Source organism: Leucopleurus acutus (genome assembly GCF_964270905.1).
Source record: "Leucopleurus acutus genome assembly, chromosome: 11".
NCBI classification, from domain to species: domain Eukaryota; kingdom Metazoa; phylum Chordata; class Mammalia; order Artiodactyla; family Delphinidae; genus Leucopleurus; species Leucopleurus acutus.
The window spans coordinates 42,218,479-42,237,767 of NC_139152.1; the positions used below are offsets into that span (position 1 = coordinate 42,218,479).

The 19,289-nt window shown below is 46.5% G+C and overlaps 1 protein-coding gene across 1 annotated transcript; it reads right to left on the reverse strand.

The window, feature by feature from the left end:
* Positions 1-1,621: 1,621 nt before the first annotated feature.
* Positions 1,622-16,900, reverse strand: CELA1 (chymotrypsin like elastase 1; the record flags this gene model as incomplete). Its single annotated transcript, XM_082850436.1, has 9 exons — positions 1,622-1,639; positions 2,375-2,524; positions 10,686-10,831; positions 12,838-12,974; positions 13,734-13,859; positions 14,873-14,973; positions 15,067-15,219; positions 16,090-16,172; positions 16,861-16,900. The coding sequence occupies 9 exons, from the start codon at positions 16,898-16,900 to the stop codon at positions 1,622-1,624; spliced, it is 954 nt and encodes a 317-aa protein (XP_082706562.1).
* Positions 16,901-19,289: the final 2,389 nt, after the last annotated feature.

Genomic DNA, 19,289 nt, shown 5'->3' on the forward strand with positions numbered 1-19,289 from the left:
AGAAGCCCGCGTACCGCAAATAAATAAATAAATAAATAAAATGTGATCCCTGACTTCAAGACGCTTAATGTCTGGAAGTTGAGGTAGGTTGTTAATCAGATGTTTATAATGTTATGTGCTTAATTCATTTCTAGAAACGGATACAAAAATTTCAGGTAATAGGTCATTAGGGTTTATTCTCTTATAACGCTAGCTGTGGGGATGGTCTAGAAGAGGCAAAGTGAAGAAAATGGAAGGACTTCACGGTGGGTGGGGAGAAGTGGGGGCAAGTGGGAGGACTGTGGTGCTGTGGGAACACTGAGGAGAGATGGCGATGACAACAGTTGTGTCACTAGCAGAAGGAGGCTGATACCTGGGCCACTGTCAGGAATCCTCAGCAGTGCAGCCCAGCCACTGCTTCCTAAGAAACCGTCTTCAGCGCCAATCCCTTGGGAACTGAAATTGGTCGTCACCAAATCATATAGTGTTATTAGAGCAGGAAACATCTTTAGAAGTTAACTAGGTAGGGAAACTGAGTAACAGAAAGGGCTGGTGACTTGCCCAAGGTTACCCAGTTCCTCAGTGGCAGTGAATTGTGAGTTAGGAATAAAGGTGTCCTGTCTAGCCCAGCTTCTTTTGGTGTATACACCGTTCTAGAGGCCTCTGCTGACACAGCAGCCTATAAATTGCAAGACTGGTCTTAGCCAGTTTCTCCTGCTGTAATGTTAACTCTCCCAGTACCTCTTGTCTGGTCCTCAGCGATCGCTATGAAAAGCTACTTGTCACCCTCTTAGCCTTCTCCTTTCAGTTCCCTCTTCACTCTATCACAGGCCACTCTAACAGACTGAGCCCTGGCCAGGATAGGACAGAATTATCAGCTTCCCAGTTCTCTGTGGTTTATAGAACCCCGGGTCTTGTTGCTTATTTTTGTCCAGCCTTGAAGTGCTGACTCATACTTAGTTTGAGACCACATATTATTTTCCCCTCAACCCTTTCCTTTCTTTGTTCCTTATCTTCTTTTCTCCTTTTTTCTATTCTTTCCTGTCTCCTTTCTAATTTGTCACTTACGTTGTCTGCTGGCATCTGACCTACCACCTAATCCTGTACTCCTATCTTTAATGTATCCTTGTAGTTGCCATGACTCAGAACCTTGGGGTGAGCACTGTTCTAGGCACTGAAGGGAGAAACAAAAGAAGGACAAGCCTACAGTCTACTTGGGAGAGTCAGGGCACATTTCGTCACTCAGGAACATTTTAAAGCCCTCTGTGCCTTTGAATATAGCAAATATGTTTGGGAGGAGGGACAGATGGGCAGATTAATGGATGAGTAGGTCGTAGCATAATCCAAAAAGGACAATGTAAGACCACTCTCACTTGGCTTAGTTTGTGAACTGATAGAGATGGCAGCAAATGGAAGAACGAGCCTAGAAATGTGGTGAAATCCAACTCAGGCCCTATAACTGCATTTCCACTAGAGGGCTTAATTACAAATAAAAAGACACAGGGTAATATATATATTCAATTTTATTTGCATTTCTGCATCTGGCTCAGTAGTCTGTTAGAATGGTTTTTCCTGGATGGCCTCAAGTCCTGCTGTGGATCTAAGAATCATCTTGGGAAGGCCGTTGGACACAAGAAAATGTTCAGTTGTTGGCAGTGACCTGAACGAAAAACCGGTTATATCCAGTCAGTAACTTCTGCCCACCTCCTTTCTTTTCCCTTCAGGGCTCCCAGTTGAGCATGGCCCTGTACTGGGTTTATGAGGCGGGGGGGCAGGAAGTAGTTCTCAGCTGTGTCAGGACAATTCAGTGTTATAGGCACATACTCAAGACTTAGTGTCAAGGGCAGACCTTGAATCGGTTGTGAGTCAAGGTTCATACCACAAGACTCCAGAATGTGTTTGAAGACTGGAGGGTATAGGTGTGAGGCTCTACCACCAGGTCAGTGTAGGTATAGTCTCACCTAACCCTCAAGCATTGTTTAAGGTGGTAAAACCTCTTGGCAAAGGGTAGAGCGAATTCCCATGATGCCCTTAGAAAGAACTGGTGGAGGAGAAGGTTAGTGCCTCTTCCCTCGCCCAGGAGAGGGAAGCCATTTTCCCCTTGGCTTTGACTTTGGACAGCACTGATATGTACCTGGTTCAGATCTGCTGTTGCCACCACCCACCTTACCCTAAGCAGTAAACAATACAGTGAAGCATTCTTAGTGGGTATGTGAAGTGGAACTCAGGACGGCAACGTTATCGAGCGAAAGTACACTCTGGAGGAAGGGAAAGGAGTAAACATTTGAATGCGGTGAGGAAGAGGATGGCCTCCCCCGCTTAACTTTTGCTCCCCAACCCAGCCAGTGCTTGGGTCTCCAGGTAACCCTATTTCAAACCATTTGAGAGGACTCACGTTATTTATCCAAGAGATGTAAGCAGACACCCGAGTGAAGACTGTGGGCTTCCTGGAGACATTACAGCCCAGGCTGGACACGAAGCTGGTCACACCGTGGACAGTGTACTGGCCATTCACCAAGCAATGAAGGGGACCCCCAGAATCACCCTGTGGAAAGGAGAAGCAGTGTCCTAAAACTCCACATCTTTTGATCTTTGGGCCTTTGTTTCTGCTTACACCCACCCACCCCCATCTCTGTTTGTACAATCCTGTACTGTTTAAAAGCTCCAATTAAGATCCCCACTTCCTTCATATCCCCTCAATCAAGATGAACCTCCTCTTCCTTTCTAAACGACCATAGCACTTCTTCCTTTCTTTTGTAGCACTCATGTCACGTTCTGCCTTGTGTTTTGGTTTCATAATTTGTTTCTATCTCCCACGCTTATCTGTGAGCTTCTTGAGACAGGAACTGCATCTTACTGATATTTTCCTCTCCACGATGCTAGCATAGAACTTTGAACATCTCAGGCTCAATAGCTGTTACTGACTTAAATTGAACCTGGGGTGAGGGGAGTAAGTTGTTCTAATGATTTATTTATCCCCAGCATTCAGACCAACGGGTCTAATTAGACTTAGCCTTTAGACACAGGGTAGGTAGTCAAAACATGTTAAATTAAACTGGCGTAAAGAGAAGAGAAAGTGATGTATTGGGTAGTGGTTACGTGCTCGGGCTTAGAATCAGACAAACCGGAGTTTACAGACTTTGACCTTGACACTCGTTTCCTTACTCAGTTCCCAGAATGTCAGTTCTGTGATTCCAGACATAAAATTGGAAGATATTTCTTTGGAGAATCTGACCAGCACAAGAGGGAAGATCTAAAGATACTAACATTGTAAGTCCCCCAATGAAATGGCCTAGCCAGATCCCCTGACAAAGCAGTTCACTATAGATGAACACCACCTAAGGCTCAGAGCTACCTATCAGCTCTTCACTGTCCGACTCTGAAATAAGAGCATATGGTCAAGGATGACCAAACATCTGAAGAAAGCCTCAATTATAAAGATCAAGGGGCTTCCCTGGTGGCGCAGTGGTTACGGATCGCCTACCAATGCAGGGGACACATGTTCGAGCCCTGGTCCAGGAAGATCCCACATGCCGCAGTGCAACTAAGCCCGTGCGCCACAACTACTCAGCCTGCGCTCTAGAGCCCCGTGAGCCACAACTACTGAAGCCCGCACGCCTAGAGCCTGTGCTCCGCAGTAAGAGAAGCCACTGCAATGAGAAGCCCGCGCACCGCAACAAAGAGTAGCCCCCGCTCACGGCAACTAGAGAAAGCCCTCGCGCAGCAACAAAGACCCAATGCAGGCAAAAATAAAATAAATTAAAAAATAAATAAATAAAAATTTAAAACCTCCTTATTTAAAAAAATAAATAAAGATCAAAACAAAGGGAAAGAAATAAAAAATGAAGGCAACCAAGATTATGCAGGGAGAAGAATATAAACAACAAAACTATGATTAATATTGCATCCATGATACAAGAACAGCAAGCTATTAGAGCATTCAGAAACAAAAAGAGCCTGCCTTTGGAAATTATGAATATGATAGTAGAAATGAAAGATTGGGTTAGGAGGTAAAGCAGACAAAATATATAGAGAGAAAATATGAAAATAAGAGGACCAATTTAGGAGGTAGATGTGTGAATAATGGAAATTCTAGAAAGAGAAAATAAAAATGGAGGGGAGGAAATGATCAATAAATAAACATTTTCAGAAGCAAAGATCTGGAGTTTCCAGAATGAAGAAACCCACTCAGTGTCTCTCAAAATGAATGCAGATAGACCCATACCAAGATACAGAACAAGAGAAGATAAAATAGGTCACTTATAAATTAGTGGAGAGTTTGGGGCTGAACTGGTGATAAATTGAGTATACATTATGCAAATTTAAAAAGACAATTATTAACCCCAGGGAAAACAAAATTATGCAGGGAATAGCATTTTACATAATCATAATAAATACTAAATGTTAATTTAATCAAAATTATTTGGGGAGGTTGTGGGTGCAGATAGAAAAGTTCATGCTGGGGGCAAGTATATATGTGTAAAAGGAAGAGAGGTTGCACACCTTGCATAATGCCTGAGCTGAAAAATTAAGTGGCAATATAAGTATATGCTTTCAGAGAGGTGGGAGTAGACACTGAAAGAAATCAGCTGAAGAGTTGACAGGGGTCCCCTCTAGGGAGGGAGAGCTTGAGGTGGCGGAAGGAACACTATGACTGTTCTTTCCCACTATTAGGCCTCACAGTTTTACTGGCCACCTTAAGCAGTTTAATACACATAGCTTCAATAAAAATTAAAACTTAAAAAAAGAAGAACTAGGGAAAGAGACCAAAAGTTCAAATTGCGGATAACTCTTTTAAAAAGGAAATAGCTGTACCCCATCCCAACTATGTTTAGGAAAAGAAGATGCTTCCTTTAGACTATTGTACTCAACACAAAACAAAACAGTTTAAATATCTTCCACTCAAATTCTAATAGGGGTTTGATAGTATTTCTAAGCTAGAGGAATGGAAGGTAATTGAATTGTATATCATATGATTTTCTTATGCTAATTGACCTGAAAAGAAACAAAGACTGTAGCGATGGGGGGTGTGGCTGAGGATATCAGGGCAGAAGGAAGAGCTGGGAAAGAGCTCGGTGGGAGACGGTGGATTGAGGTGAGAGGGGCTTAGTGAATCCACTCTGAGGAAAAGGGCTGGGACCCAGAAATCTGAAAGCCCAGAAAACAGAGACACAATATTTGGGAAATTCCAGTGGGAAGAGACCTGGCGACACAATCGCTTCAGAGAATTGCCTATCTGGAGTGGCAGCAAGAAGAAAAGTACTCTAGTTTTTCAGAGAGGCCTTGAGAGAGAGCGAAGTAAATTAAACTCAAAAAGGTTAAACCTTTAGAGGTTATAGGTGAAGGTGGCTGGTGAGGACCTGTAAGAGCTTGACTTCTGTGTTCATCTTTTTTTTTTTTTTTTTTTTTTGCCCCAACTTGCAGGTAGGGTTCCCAGGATATAGGACTTCTAAGTTTTGACACTGGTGTGGACAAACAAATGTTGCCTGCCATGTCAGTAAACAAAGAATTTTGCCTTCCATTCTGGGAAACAATGAATGTTGCCCGCCATCAAGCCACCAGCCACTGCAGCCACCTTCTACATCCTGAGGGGATTTCAGGATGGAGAAAAATGATACTGGCCCTAGATAGTTACGATGCATATCAAAGGAATGATTTCTGTAAGCCCAGAGTCTTGCATCTTCCCATACACAGAAAAACACTAAAATCATTCACTTGAAATGTCTGTTTCTTGTTATTAGCAGTAATCTTTGATGGTTGTCTCCATGTTTTATTTTCAGCAAAAACTCTAATATATCCTGGCTCCTTCCCTTACCTCTTTGGAACAGTTGCTCAGAGCAGTCTGAGAGGCTGTCTCCCGGGCTATAGTCCTTAGTAAGATCACTGAATAAAACATAACTCTCAACTTTTAGGCTGTGCGGTTTTGTTTTGTTTTCATTTGACACTGGGGAAGTCCTGGGAAAATTGGGATGAGTTGCTCACCTTACTTCTGTAGTTCTAAATGCTCACCAAAAAAAACCCTTTAGGGACTTCCCTGGCGGTCCAGTGGCTGGGACTTAGCCTTCCAGTGGTTGGGACTTAGCCTTCCAGTGCGGGGGTGGGGGGGGGTGTCTGGGTTCGATCCCTGGTTGGGGAGCCAGGACCTCACATGCCCTGCGGCCAAAGGGCCAAAACATAAAACAAAAGCAATATTGTAGCAAACTCAGTGACGACTTTAAAAATGGTCCACATCAAAAAAAAAAAAAAAATCTTTAAAACAAACACACAAAAAACCCTTTAATCTTTGATTCTACTATTTCAGCCAGCCTACCAGCCTCCTTCTCCACCTAGCTTGGAGCTTGCATTTGATCTGCAATCTTGTCTTTATGTCCCAATAATGCATGAAAACCCAGCCCTGGATTAATCCATTCCCTACAACTAGATCTTTGAATGGAGTGAATCATATATCCATTATGATTATTGCATGGTCTCCAACCTCAGCCTATATCAGTAACATCATGGAGGCCAGTCTTTCTAAACCCATTCACCTTAATCAGTCCAGACACAAACAACCCTTGTCCCTTCATTTTCAGCATTTAATCTGACTCCTAGTTCATGAGTAAATAGAAGCAAGATTGCAGAACACCTGCCAACTTCCAGCTACCCAGCCTGCACTCTCTTTCATGTCCATGCACATTTTTGTGTCCCTCTTCTGTTCAAGGCCAGCTCCACCTGTGCTCTTGGTTCATCTCTTCCTTCTCCTCCGGGATCTTGTGTCATCCATTTTTTCCCTCTCTCCAACGCTACAGGATCCTTTCCTCTCTGCCCAGAAACACACTTAATTTTCTTCCCTCTTAAAAGATCCACCCCCTCCATGACTGTCATCCTCCTTAAAGCTACCAGACTTGTAAAATTCCTCACTTTCATCCAAGATTCTTGAAAGAGTATTCTACGTTCTTTGCTATGTTTCTTTCTTTCTTTCTTTTAAATTGGAGTATAATTGCTTTACAATGATGAGTTAGTTTCTGCTGTACAACAAAGTGAATCAGCTATATGTATACATATATCCCTCCCTCTTGGACCTCCCCCCCATCCCACCCATCTAGGTCATCACAGAGCACTGGGTTGAGCTCCCTGTGCCATAGAGCAGGTTCCCACTAGCTATCTATTTTACACATGGTAGTGTATTTATGTCAAACCCAATCTACCAATTCATCCCACCCGCCCCTTCCCTGCCCCCTGCCCCATGTCCACACGTCTGCGTCTCTATTCCTCCTCTGCAAATAGGTTCATCTGTACCATTTTTCTAGATTCCACATATGTGTTAATATACGATATTTGTTTTTCTCTTTCTGACTTACTTCACCCTGTATGACAGACTCTAGGTCCATCCACATCTCTACAAATGACTCAGTGTTGCCTCTTCATTCCTTACCCTTCAATCAAGCTTCTGCCCTCACCACTCCACTGAAACTGCTCTAGCTGTAGTTACCAGTGACCCGCCAACTGTGGAAGTAGCCACTTTCAGTTATCCACCACGGCTCCTGGCTGCAACGCATACTATGTGATGCTCTATCAGTATTTCCTGAGATTTTGTGAAATCTTTATTTACTATGCTTTTCTCTTATCTCTTTTTTAGATCCTTACGGGTCCTTTGTCCTCCAACTATCTCTGAAGCACTCAAATATTTATGTTATCACAGTTCTTCCCCCCAGCTCACTTTTTTATTTTTTTTCCTCATTCTACCACTTTTCCCTGGAGGAGGTGGGGATGGGGGGTGGGGGACTTTGAGGGATCTCATTTCCCGTTAAGCTTATCTCTAACCTAGCTTTCTCCTTCAGGCTCCACTCTCTTTATATATAGTTTCTTACCAGTTAACTATAACTGAATGTCCCACTGGGATCTCAGACTCACCTTGTCAGACTCAACCTGCCCTCCAAAATCCTATAAATATTGTCTCATAGAGGCAACAAACACCTCCCCCAGATCACTTAAATCAGATGCCTGGAAGTCATTCTTGATCCTCCTTCCTCCTCTCCACTGCCCTAATTCGGGCCCTCAGATTTCTTGCCTAGATAATTGCAAGAGTCTCCTAAGCAGTCTCCCTGCTAATCTTGCTCTTTTCAAAAACATGCTTAGGGCTTCCCTGGTGGCGCGGTGGTTGGGGGTCCGCCTGCCGATGCAGGGGACACGGGTTCGTGCCCCGGTCCGGGAAGATCCCACATGCCGCGGAGCGGCTGGGCCCGTGAGCCATGGCCTCCGAGGCTGCGCGTCCGGAGCCTGTGCTCCGTAACGGGAGAGGCCACAACAGTGAGAGGCCCGCGTACCGCAAAAAAAAAACAAAAAAAAACATGCTTACCTTGTCATCAGAGAGTGCTTCTAAAAGGCAAATCTGATCATGCTGTTCTCCGGTTTAGAACTCTTCAGTGGTTTCCCAGTGCCTAAGATAAAGGTTCATATCCCCAAGCATGACATTTGAAGGCCTAAGTCGTGTGGCTCCTACCTGTCTCCAGTGTCATCTCCTGACATTCCCTAGTATGGTAATAGTTTATGTTCTAGCCCAGAGGTCAGCAAACTTTTTCTGTAAAGAGCCAAAGAGTAAATATCTCAGGCTTTGCAGGCCAGTCTCTCTTGCAACTGTTCAACTCCATGAAAGCAGCCATAAACAATACGTAATGAAGAAGTAAGGCCGTATTCCAATAAAAGTTTTTTATAACGAACACTGAAATTTTATATTTTTCATGTGCCATGACATATTATTCCTTTCTTAATTTGTTCCCAACCATTAAAAAATGTGAAAAACATTCTTAGCTCATGGACCACGTAAAAACAGGCAGCAAGCTGGGCTTGGAGGCTGTGGGCCCTGACCTCTGCTCTAACGGTAGGGAATGCCCTATAATTCTCTATATGTGTTCTAGGTTCTTGGGCCATGCCTTTCTTCATGTTCCCTCTCTCTGAATATCTTTTCCTCTTTTTTTGCCTGGCTTTCTCCTATTTAAGCTTTATGACTCAGTACAGATTCTAGTTTCTCAGGGAAGGCAAGTCTTTTCCGACACCAACAGGCAGAGATAAGTACCTATCTTTTGAACTTCCATATCACCCTATGCATATTTTTGTTATAATACTTAACCACATTGTATTACAATGTTCTGTTCTATGTCTGCTCTTCCCATTCTTCCACTAGACACTGTGTTTATATTTATCTTTGTATCTTTCGTATCTTTCATACAAAGATGAATCAAACACAGTGCCTAGTATTTAGCAGATGATCAAGAATATTTGTTGAACTGCATTAAGAAATCTGCAAACTTATGGTCACCAGAGGATAAGGGTGGGGGAGGGATAAATTGGGAGATTGGGATTGACATATACACACTACTATATATAAAATAGATAGCTAGGGCTTCCCTGGTGGCGCAGTGGTTGAGAGTCCGCCTGCCGATGCAGGGGATGCGGGTTCATGCCCCGGTCTGGGAAGATCCCACATGCCGCGGAGCGGCTGGGCCCGTGAGCCATGGCCGCTGAGCCTGCGCGTCCGGAGCCTGTGCTCTGCAGTGGGAGAGGCCACAGCAGTGAGAGGCCCACGTACATAAAAAAAAAAAAAATATATATATATATATATATAGATAGATAGATAGATAGATAGTTAACTAATAAGAACTTGCTGTATAGCACAGGGAACTCTACTCAGTACCCTGTAATGGCTTATATGGGAGAAGAATCTAAAAAAAAAAGAGTGGATAAATGTATATGGATAACTGATTCACTTTGCTGTACACCTGAAACTAACACATTGTAAATCAACTATACGCCAATAAAAATTAAAAAAAAAAAGAAATCTGTAAGATGGTGCATTGGTAATTGATCTTGTCTAAATAGAAGATGATTTATATATATACTATTATAAAACTATTTTATGCACTTTCCCCTACCATATTCACCTGTATACATTCTGCTATCAATAATATTGGGTCAAAAGGGTGGTGGTGGAGGAGCTATAAGAAAAATTGGGGTTGATGGGAGGGGAGCTAACTTATACACAGTTACAACCACCACTCCAGGCCTAGCCCCATGGCAGCCATTAAAAATCTAGGGCAAAGGGGCTTCCCTGGTGGCGCAATGGTTAACAATCTGCCTGCCAATGCAGGGGACACAGGTTCGAGCCCTGGTCCGGGAAGATCCCACATGCCGCAGAGCAACTAAGCCCGTGAGCCACAACTACTGAGCCCGCGCTCTAGAGCCCGCGAGCCACAACTACTGAAGCCCGCGCGCCTAGAGCCTGTGTTCCGCAACAAGAGAAGCCCATGCACTACAAGAAGAGTAGCCTCCACTCGCTGCAACTAGAGAAAGGCCACACGTAGCAACAAAGACCCAACGCAGCAAAAAAAAAAAAAAAAAAAAAATTATTAAAAAAAAAATCTAGGGCACAAATAACTTCTAAAGAACACTCACATATACCAACATACAGATGTTGGGCCACATACAAACTTTTGAGGTGGGGGAGGGTAACAGGCAAGATGAATTTTAAGGTTCCTTTAAACTTGGAGATTCTGTGAATATAGACCTAGTAGCACAGAATCATTCTCCTTCAGATGCTAGAATACAAAGGTTAGTCTGTACATAGGGGTGGGAGTAGGTGTGAAATAGGTGAGTAAAAGGTGGGGGATGGGAAACAGAGAGGGGAGGGACCTGGGGTGAGACTTCTGACACTTCCCGCCTGTGTTCACCTGGCATCCAGAGTGAACTCCGTCTCCTCCAGCGCACACCATGGTATTCTTCACGGTGGAGCCCCAGTAGGAGGAGCTGGAGCAGGTGGCGTAGTCCACGGTGGGCAGGTAAGCCTGCTGCAGGGTCTGGGCCAGCTGCCCATTGGCTGAACAGGACACACAGCATTGGAGGTCAGCCCCAGCTGCTATCCAGGGAAAAAAACCTTCCACACCCGGCTAAACCTTGCCAAGCTCTGATGAAAGCTGAGGTCAGGGCAAGTTCCTTTTCTCTGCCCATTGCATGTCATAGATCCTCCTTTTGTCTCTCTTTATATAAAAGCTACAGGCACCTTCCTTTAAGGAGTCATCCTTGACTACTGTTCCCAGGTTCCAAACCACTAATTCTATGCCTGCTTTTTTTTTTTTTTTAATCTCATGGATACTTTAATTAAGTAACTAGAATGGTCTTATTTGTTAATAACTTATCTGTCCTGCTTCCTCCTTACACTGTAAATCCTGTGAAGCAGAACTGGGACTATGCACCCTTGTTTCCATTTCTTAAGAGCTTTCCTTTATCTGCAGTTTTTTTTTTTTTTTTTTTTTTTTGCGTACGGGCCTCTCACTGTTGTGGCCTCTCCCGTTGCGGAGCACAGGCTCCGGACGCGCAGGCTCAGCGGCCATGGCTCACGGGCCCAGCCGCTCCGCGGCATGTGGGATCTTCCCAGACCGGGACACAAACCCGTGTCCCCTGCATCGGCAGGCGGACTCTCACCCACTGCGCCACCAGGGAAGCCCTATCTGCAGTTTTTGACTTTTCAAAGGCTTTGCACATGAATTATTCTTTGGATACTTACAACAATCCTTTCATGTTATACATAGATCAGGAAACTGAACTACAATGACATTGAGTGAACTGGGAGCAGAGCTGGATTACAAGCATGTGTCTCTCTCAGCCCCAGGTTTCCCCAGTAGACTGGCTGCTCCCAGCAAGGCCTTGCCTCCCCTCCGGAGCTCAGATCCTGTCTGATGGCTGACAGCCTTCTGTGCCAGGCCTGCTGTCTCTACCCTTGTTAACTATCTCTGCTCATAGCCTCTCCCACCTTTCCATGTCATCTAATGACTTTTCCTTCCAGAAATCTTCCCATGATTGACCGGAAGAAGCTGAGGCCTCCTCTGCCTCGACTCCTCTGGACCTGCAGCCACCCCTGGCTCATTCACTCCAGCCCACAGCCTATAGACTGTCTATGAAGGCAGCGTGATGGTGTCGTGACCACCAAGGCGGAAGCCAGGATACCTGCCTTCTGGCCCCAGCTAACTAGTTACTAACTAGTCGTGTGATTTTTTTTTTTAATATTTATTTATTGGGCTTCCCTGGTGGCGCAGTGGCTGAGAGTCCGCCTGCCGATGCAGGGGACATGGGTTCGTGCCCCGGTCCGGGAAGATCCCACATGCCGCAGAGCGGCTGGGCCCGTGAGCCATGGCCGCTGAGCCTGCGCGTCCGGAGCCTGTGCTCCGCAACAGGAGAGGCCACAACAGTGAGAGGCCCGCGTGCCAGGAAAAAAAAGAAAAATTATTTATTTGGCTGTGCTGGGTCTCACTTGCAGCACATGGGATCTTTGTTGCCGTGTGAGAGATCTTCTTTGCGGCATGAGGCATCTTTTAGTTACGGCATGCGGTATCTTTTAGTTGCGGCATGCGTCATCTTTTAGTTGCAGCATACAGGCTCTTAGTTGTGCCGTGCCCGATCTATGTTCCCTGACTAGGGATCGAACCTGGCCCCCTGCAATGGGAGCGCAGAGTCTTAACTGCTGGACCACCAGGGAATTCCCTGGTCATGTGATCTTGAACAAGGTCTTTAATTTCTTTTTTTTTTTAAGGTCTTTAATTTCTTTGGGCCTCAGTTTCCTTATGTATAAAATGAGAGGCTGGTAACAAAATACTCTCTGAGGTAAGGTGTCTATCTTTTTTGTTTTCTTTTTGGTTATAAGAATCTGAGAATTTCTGACTTGACTATTCCATGGCCTGTTCTTAGCTTGATTTCATGAACCAGTTATTTTATCTCTGGTTCCTGGTCTTTGGCTCTGAACACCTAGGACCACAGAAAAAGTGCCCCAGAAGCTCAGCTACCTAATCAAGATCCATGTGGTTGATGGTGCCAGTGTAGGCGACTTACTCATGGTCCTGCCCCAACCTGTGATGTAGCAGGGGCTGTTGTTAGCCAGGATGGTTCCCTCCTTTGGCAGAACACCCAGCTGGACATAGCTGTTGAGGGTAACGTTCTGGGCCAGGCGCAGCAGGGCGATGTCATAGCTGCGGGAGGAAAGGAGACGGCTCGCTTGCAGGACCAGGCCTTCCTTTAAGTCAGCACAGGGACAAGCCCTCCCTAAGCCTTGTGTGCCCATGGAATTGGAAACCAATGACTTCGAAGAAGGAGGGGACTGACTCGCCAAGACTCAAATTCGAGGAACTACGCATTTGGATTGTAGGATATTCTACGTTTAACAGCAGCCCCTGCTGGTGAGATCTCAGCATTGTCGCCTAGCTCTGGTCTGCAACCCAGCGGGGAGTGGAGCTCGCTTCTTTCGTTGTGAATGGGGACTCGGAAAAGAGCAGAGTGCTTTGATCTTCGTAGCAGAGAAGAGTTCTCAGAGGAGAAAGATGTCAAATGCTCTGCAGAAATATCCGAATTACTTGAACCCACGCTATAGAATTGGCTACCATCTTAACTACTTCCTTTCCAAAAGTTTACAGCTCAGTCTTGCAGGACTTTTCTCATTGTGAGATTCATTTTAAGAAATCTACTTTTGCTGATGGAGTCTATTCCATAAAATGAATAATAACTAACAATGAAAACAGGAACATTAAACTCTGCAGAGGAGATTCAGGGGATCCAATCATGCAAACCAGCGTAGATCAAACAAATCCCCAAAGATCTTCAAACATTCTCAAGTCCTCCAACATCTTAATTCTCAGAGTCCTCCTGCATGAATGTGAAGGAAGCCAAGACCCCATGGCTGGCCAGTCAGCCCTCCACCTCCCAGCCACAGGCTAGCCCCGCCTTGCCCCTACCCTGCAGCCACATTATTGCTGTTCCAGTGGGGATGCACCTCGATCCTCTGCACTCTCACGTACTGCTCGGTGCCATCGTTCTGGCTCACGTTGTGGTCTCCAACCACCACACGGAAGCTCATTTGTCTGGAGGGAGAGAGGGAAACCCTGAGTGATCCTTCTTTTTCCCCTCTTAGAGAAAAGTTGGGAAGCCATCTTACATCTCATCTTTAGGACAGGAATCCATCTTATCTGGCCCAGGCAGTGGAAGGATGGAAGACCCTGGAAGATGAGGAAGTAACCAACCCTCCCATCCCCAATTTGCTAACCTGTGGAAGTGACAAAAACTACCATCAACTTCATGTTCCCAATTTACTAAGCTAAACATCAGAGGCTGAATATCTCATAACTTGGGAGAGGTGGGCTGAGCATAAATGAAATAATGGCTCTCGGCCCATAGAGGGGTTTCGAGGGACATATAAACTTCTAGACCAGTAGTTCTTCTGTTTTAAAAATTTTTTTGTCCACACCACATGGCATGCGGGATCTTAGTACCCCCCGACCAGGGATTGAACCCGTGCCCCCTGCATTGGAAGCATGGAGCCTTAACCACAGGAAGTCTTAGACCAGTAGTTCTTAAAGCATAGTCCCTGTACCAGCAGCATCAATATAACCTGGAAACTTGTTAGAAATGCAGATTATCAGGCCTCAACCTGGACCTTCCTATCAGAAACTCTACTGGGCTGGGCCCAGCAATCTGTGCCCTGCAGGTGATTCTGATCCACGCTCAAATTTAAGAACCACTGCTCACGATAAACATGAAAAAATGGTTAGCAGTCAGGCGTTGACTAGGCACTTAAATATTTACCTACCTAATTCTCACAATAATTCTGCAAAGTAGGTAGAGATAAGGGAGGGAAAGCTTGGAGAGCTAAGTAAGCCATCCAAGTTCACATAGCTAGAGGAAGCTGGGACAGGAGGTGAACCTGAGTTTGCCTGACATTATAGTTTGTACTTTCCATTATATCCTACTACTTCCCCGCAGGCCCCCCAACACCTCCTTAAAGTCTTGCCCTGAGCGGTCAAACATACATATTCCTCCAGAAGGACCAGACTCTTCCCCTCCCAGGGGCTCAGAAAAGCTGGTCTTTGTTTCTCACTTGTCCACACAGTGAGCAGCTGTCATCACCCAGTTCCGTCTGATGAGGGTCCCTCCACAGATGTGAAACCAGGAACCTCCAGACTGGTACTGGAGGGAAATCTAGATGGGGAGAGAAGAAAAGAGGGATAGGTTGGTGATTCTTGAAAGGCATTGACCCCAGCCATGTGTTACCTCCTTAAACTCCTGCCATACCTCAAAACGTTCTCCAACTTTCTGGGCTAGAGATGGCGAATTGTTTTCATTTGACCTTTTGCGATTGAGGCTACCTGGAGTAGTGGTGAGAAGGGGCGTGTAGATGCCCCTGGGACCAGCAGAAAAGAGTGTTCCGTCGTTTGGTGATGTTTGCTGTGTACATGGAAGGGGGAGTAAAGACATTCACACACAGTGCATTCAGCATCGTTACTCTATATTATTGCAAAGGGCCAGGAACCCAGGTCCTTCTACCTCCATTCCCTCTTGGGAAGGAAATGTAGCCATGGAACTGCTCCATCACCTAAGCCACAAACTTAGGTCCCCAGAACTCCCCTCCGAAGTTTTGAAGATACACCCTGTCCCCTCACCCCAGCAGATACTTAGAAACACCACCGGAGTATTCATTTTCATCAGTTCACGCCTCCTCCTTCATTGCCTCATATCACACAATAGCTCTACCCCTGAAAATTGGGGCACAAACTTCTGTAAATTGAATTTAATTCTAATCGCAGTGATTTCTCTCAAAGTATGGCTATTCACCAGTGAATTTGCCAGTTTTACACTTTTAGAATTGCTTAAATCACAGCCTAGCTGCCCTATTTTGAAAGTGGAAACTCTTTAAATAGCCAAACGAGCAACGTGCTCCATTTGGGGGCAGAGGTGTGTTTGCATGTGTGACACGAATTGCGTGGAGTGGGGTGTGTGTGTGTGTGTGTGTGAAGGTGTGTAGAGTCTGAGGTGTGGGTCTGGCACACAGTCTTGCTAGTGTGGCACAAGAGGTATTGCTGGGAGTGTAAATGTGGTTTGTGTTTGGGTGTGTGCCTCGGAGAGTGAGTGTGGTTGGTGTCTTGCACTTAGAAAAAAATTCCTAAGCCTCGTCCCATTCATCTTTTAAAGCTAGAATCCAGGCGGCTGGAGAGCTTCCTGTTGATAAGGATATACACAAACATACATAATATTGCATATCAGGACACGGGCAACTCTTATTTCGTTGGCAGTCTGGGGCTGTGAAGGAACACCCACCTGAGAGGGCCAAGAATGCCTCCGGGCCTCAGTCCCTCCAACTACCCGGGCGTTGGTTTCTGGAAAGTCCTGGGCACTATGTCCTTTGTGGGGCAGAAGAAAAGTGAGTGATGACTAAGCATGGGGTCAGCTCAGGGTGGGAGGGCGGGTGGCAGTTGTGCTTTGTCTGCAAACTCACAGTTCCTCCCTAGCAAATGAGGGGCCCGGCTGTGAGTTCTCTGAGCCCCTTTTGAAAGCAGATAAGTCTAAGTGCCTTCTGCTTTTCTGCTTCCCCTACGTGTCCCCAGAACTTTGGCATGTTACAAGGACCCATCTCACATTGCCGTGCCAGGCCCCAGAGGTTCCTCATGGTCTCAGCCTTGCTTAGGGTCACCCTTGGCCTGAGGTGACTCCCTGCTCCCTACCCTCCACCCCTGACCCCCCCCTCCCCCTCCCACACACAGTGCTTTGGCGGGATTCTCCAGGGGGCAGGGACAGCAGTGCACATGCCACCAGATTCCCGCTGAGGACGTCTTCCTGTCAGTGGGGTTGGTGGGGGAGCCCAGGGCTCTGGAAGAGGCTTCTCTCTGCTTCATGGCTCAGGGGACTTTCAAGCAGAGGCCCCCGACCTTTTCTATCATGGGCTCCAGGAGAATAAAGTTTTTGCTAGACTCACAGGCAGGGTCTCCTTCCCATCCTGGGATAGAGAGCAGACCTGGGCTTAAGGAAAACTTTCCAACCCTCCTGCTCTATCTCCCTCCCTACAGAACTCCAGCCAGATGACCCACTTACCGTGAAGGACCAGCGTGGTGAACACCAGCAAGCGCAGCATGTTGCCAGCAAGTAGACCACTGCCCCCTTGCCACAAGCCCTCTTTAATCTCCGCTTATCAGCAGCTTTGCTGACCTTCCTGTCAACTGGCAGGGCCAGTTGGAAGGCAGGGGAAATCACAGGTGATAATGGAAACACAAATGAAAAGGTTTCTTTTTAAGTAAAAGAATTTGTCTATGAACAAAGACAGAACAAGGTCAGGGCTGAATTAATCATCTCTTTCAGCTGAAAAGCATCCAACTAAGTCTTTTTCAGCAATAAGATGGAACAGCACAGCGAGATCAGCTCGGTGCTTTGTGACCGCCTGGAGGGGTGGGATAGGGACGGAGGGAGGGAGGGAGGGAGGGAGGGAGGGAGGGAGGGAGACGCAAGAGGGAAGAGATATGGGAACATATGTATATGTATAACTGATTCATTTTGTTATACAGCAGAAACTAACACACCATTGTAAAGCAATTATACTCCAATAAAGATGTTAAAAAAATATATATAAAAAAAGAAATTAGATGGAGAGCCAGGACTGGCATTTCCCTTGGGATGCTCCGCTTGCTGGTAGCCTGCCACCGTCTCACTGCCCTCGGGGGCACTGTCAGTGCAGAGACCTACCCTGTGCACCAGGGGCTGGAGGCATGGGGGGCTGGAGGAGAGAAGTGTGCAAGGAGAGCAAGAAGAAAGAGGAGACAGCAAAGAGGGAAATGGCATGTGCCCCCAGGACGCAGACAGTGGTGTAGGTGCAAGGAGACAAAAGCAGCGAAGCTGCAGCGGAGAGAATTCTGATGGAAGAAACCGTGCACCAGGGGTTGGGACTTGAACCCACGCGGCTGGGCCTCGAACCCAGCCAAAACCCACAGTCTGCCAACTAAGATCACACACCTGGTTTCAGGACTTAATGAAGCTCAGGTTCTCGATGTCTTATTGCAGAAAGGATTCAGTGAGACATAAAGTGATAGGTAAGAAGTGGATTTATTTAGAGAGAAACACACTCCACAGACAGAGCGTGGGCCTTCTCAGAAGGCGAGAAAGGCCCCAGAGTATGGGCTTGTCAGTTTTTATAGGAGTGGGTAATTTCATAGGCTAATGAGTAGGAGGAGTATTCCAACGATTTTAGGAAGGGGCGGGGATTTCCAGGAATTGGGCCACCGCCCACTTTTTGATCCTTATGGTTGGTCTTGGAACTGTCATGGCACCTGTGGGTGTGTCATTTAGCTTGATGTGTTACAATGAACGTATCCTGAGGCTCGAGGTCTAGTGGAAGTCGACCTGTCTGCCGTCTTGGACCCATTTGGTTCTAATAAGTTTATGTCGTGTCCTCTGGGCTATGTCATTCTTTCAAAGATTGTGCTCTGCCCCCTTCCCTCTTGCTTCACTAGGAAACAGGTTTGGGGAGACTCATCTGGAGAGCAGATAAAAGAGAGCTCCCAGACAAGGAGAGTGTCGGTGAGAAGAGGAAGCCCTCAGGATAGGGAGCTAGTCGGCGTGCTATGAGGGTGGAGAGCAGGGCAGGAGTGTCCTTCAGGAGATGAGAGGTTCTGGCCATGGGAGTCAGGAGAGGGGGGCGGAGGGAGGTGCCGCGGACCTTGTGGGGGGCAGAGAACTTTGGGTTGGGAGGTCCCAGAGCAAGGACTGTGGGTGGACTTAGGCTGAGAGAAGCCAGAAGCCCAGGGGGAGGCAGGCAGGAAAGTATGCCAGTTCACCTGGGGGCTTCTGTTGCCTAGACACTCCAGAATTCAAGTTTCAAGCCTGCAGGTGTGGGAGAGGCCTGGAAAAGGCTGAGGAAGGAGTTCTGTGCAGATGGTCACCTTTTCAGGTCCTTGAGCTGGGGTGGGTTGTGGGGGGTGATGGGTGGGAACTGCACTAAGGGCTCCCTCTCCAGCCCCACCCCCAACATTCTAACCCAAAGGAGACCCCGGGGGAGGCGGGGGAAGAGTTGAGCTGGCTGGGGAATCCGGGCCTCCTTTGTCATTCTCCACCCGCCCCCCCACCCCCACCCCCCGTGGCCTCCTCTGGAGAATAGGGAGACAGCTCTAGCCCCCAGGATCAGGAGTCCAAGGGGAGGCTCAAGGGCCTCTTAAAGGTTACCCCTCCACATCACAGACTCCAAAGTGAGCCCTTGAGCGCAGGGTCAATATCACAACCATCGCTGCACCCTTGGCGAAGCCTTATCTGTATTTGCTTAAAAACCAAACTGTTTAGGATTGCACTCAATGCTCCCAAGCCATTGAGTAATCTACACACCCAGCCTCATCTCCCACGCTGGTCAGACTCTTTTCCTCCTCTTAGGGTGAGGTGTAGAGGAGGGCTTTGGCTTTCATTCTGAAGGCACTGCGTATTTTCCAAGAGGAATGTATCCTTTTGAAATAAACACAGGCACAAAAATAAATGTACAACGA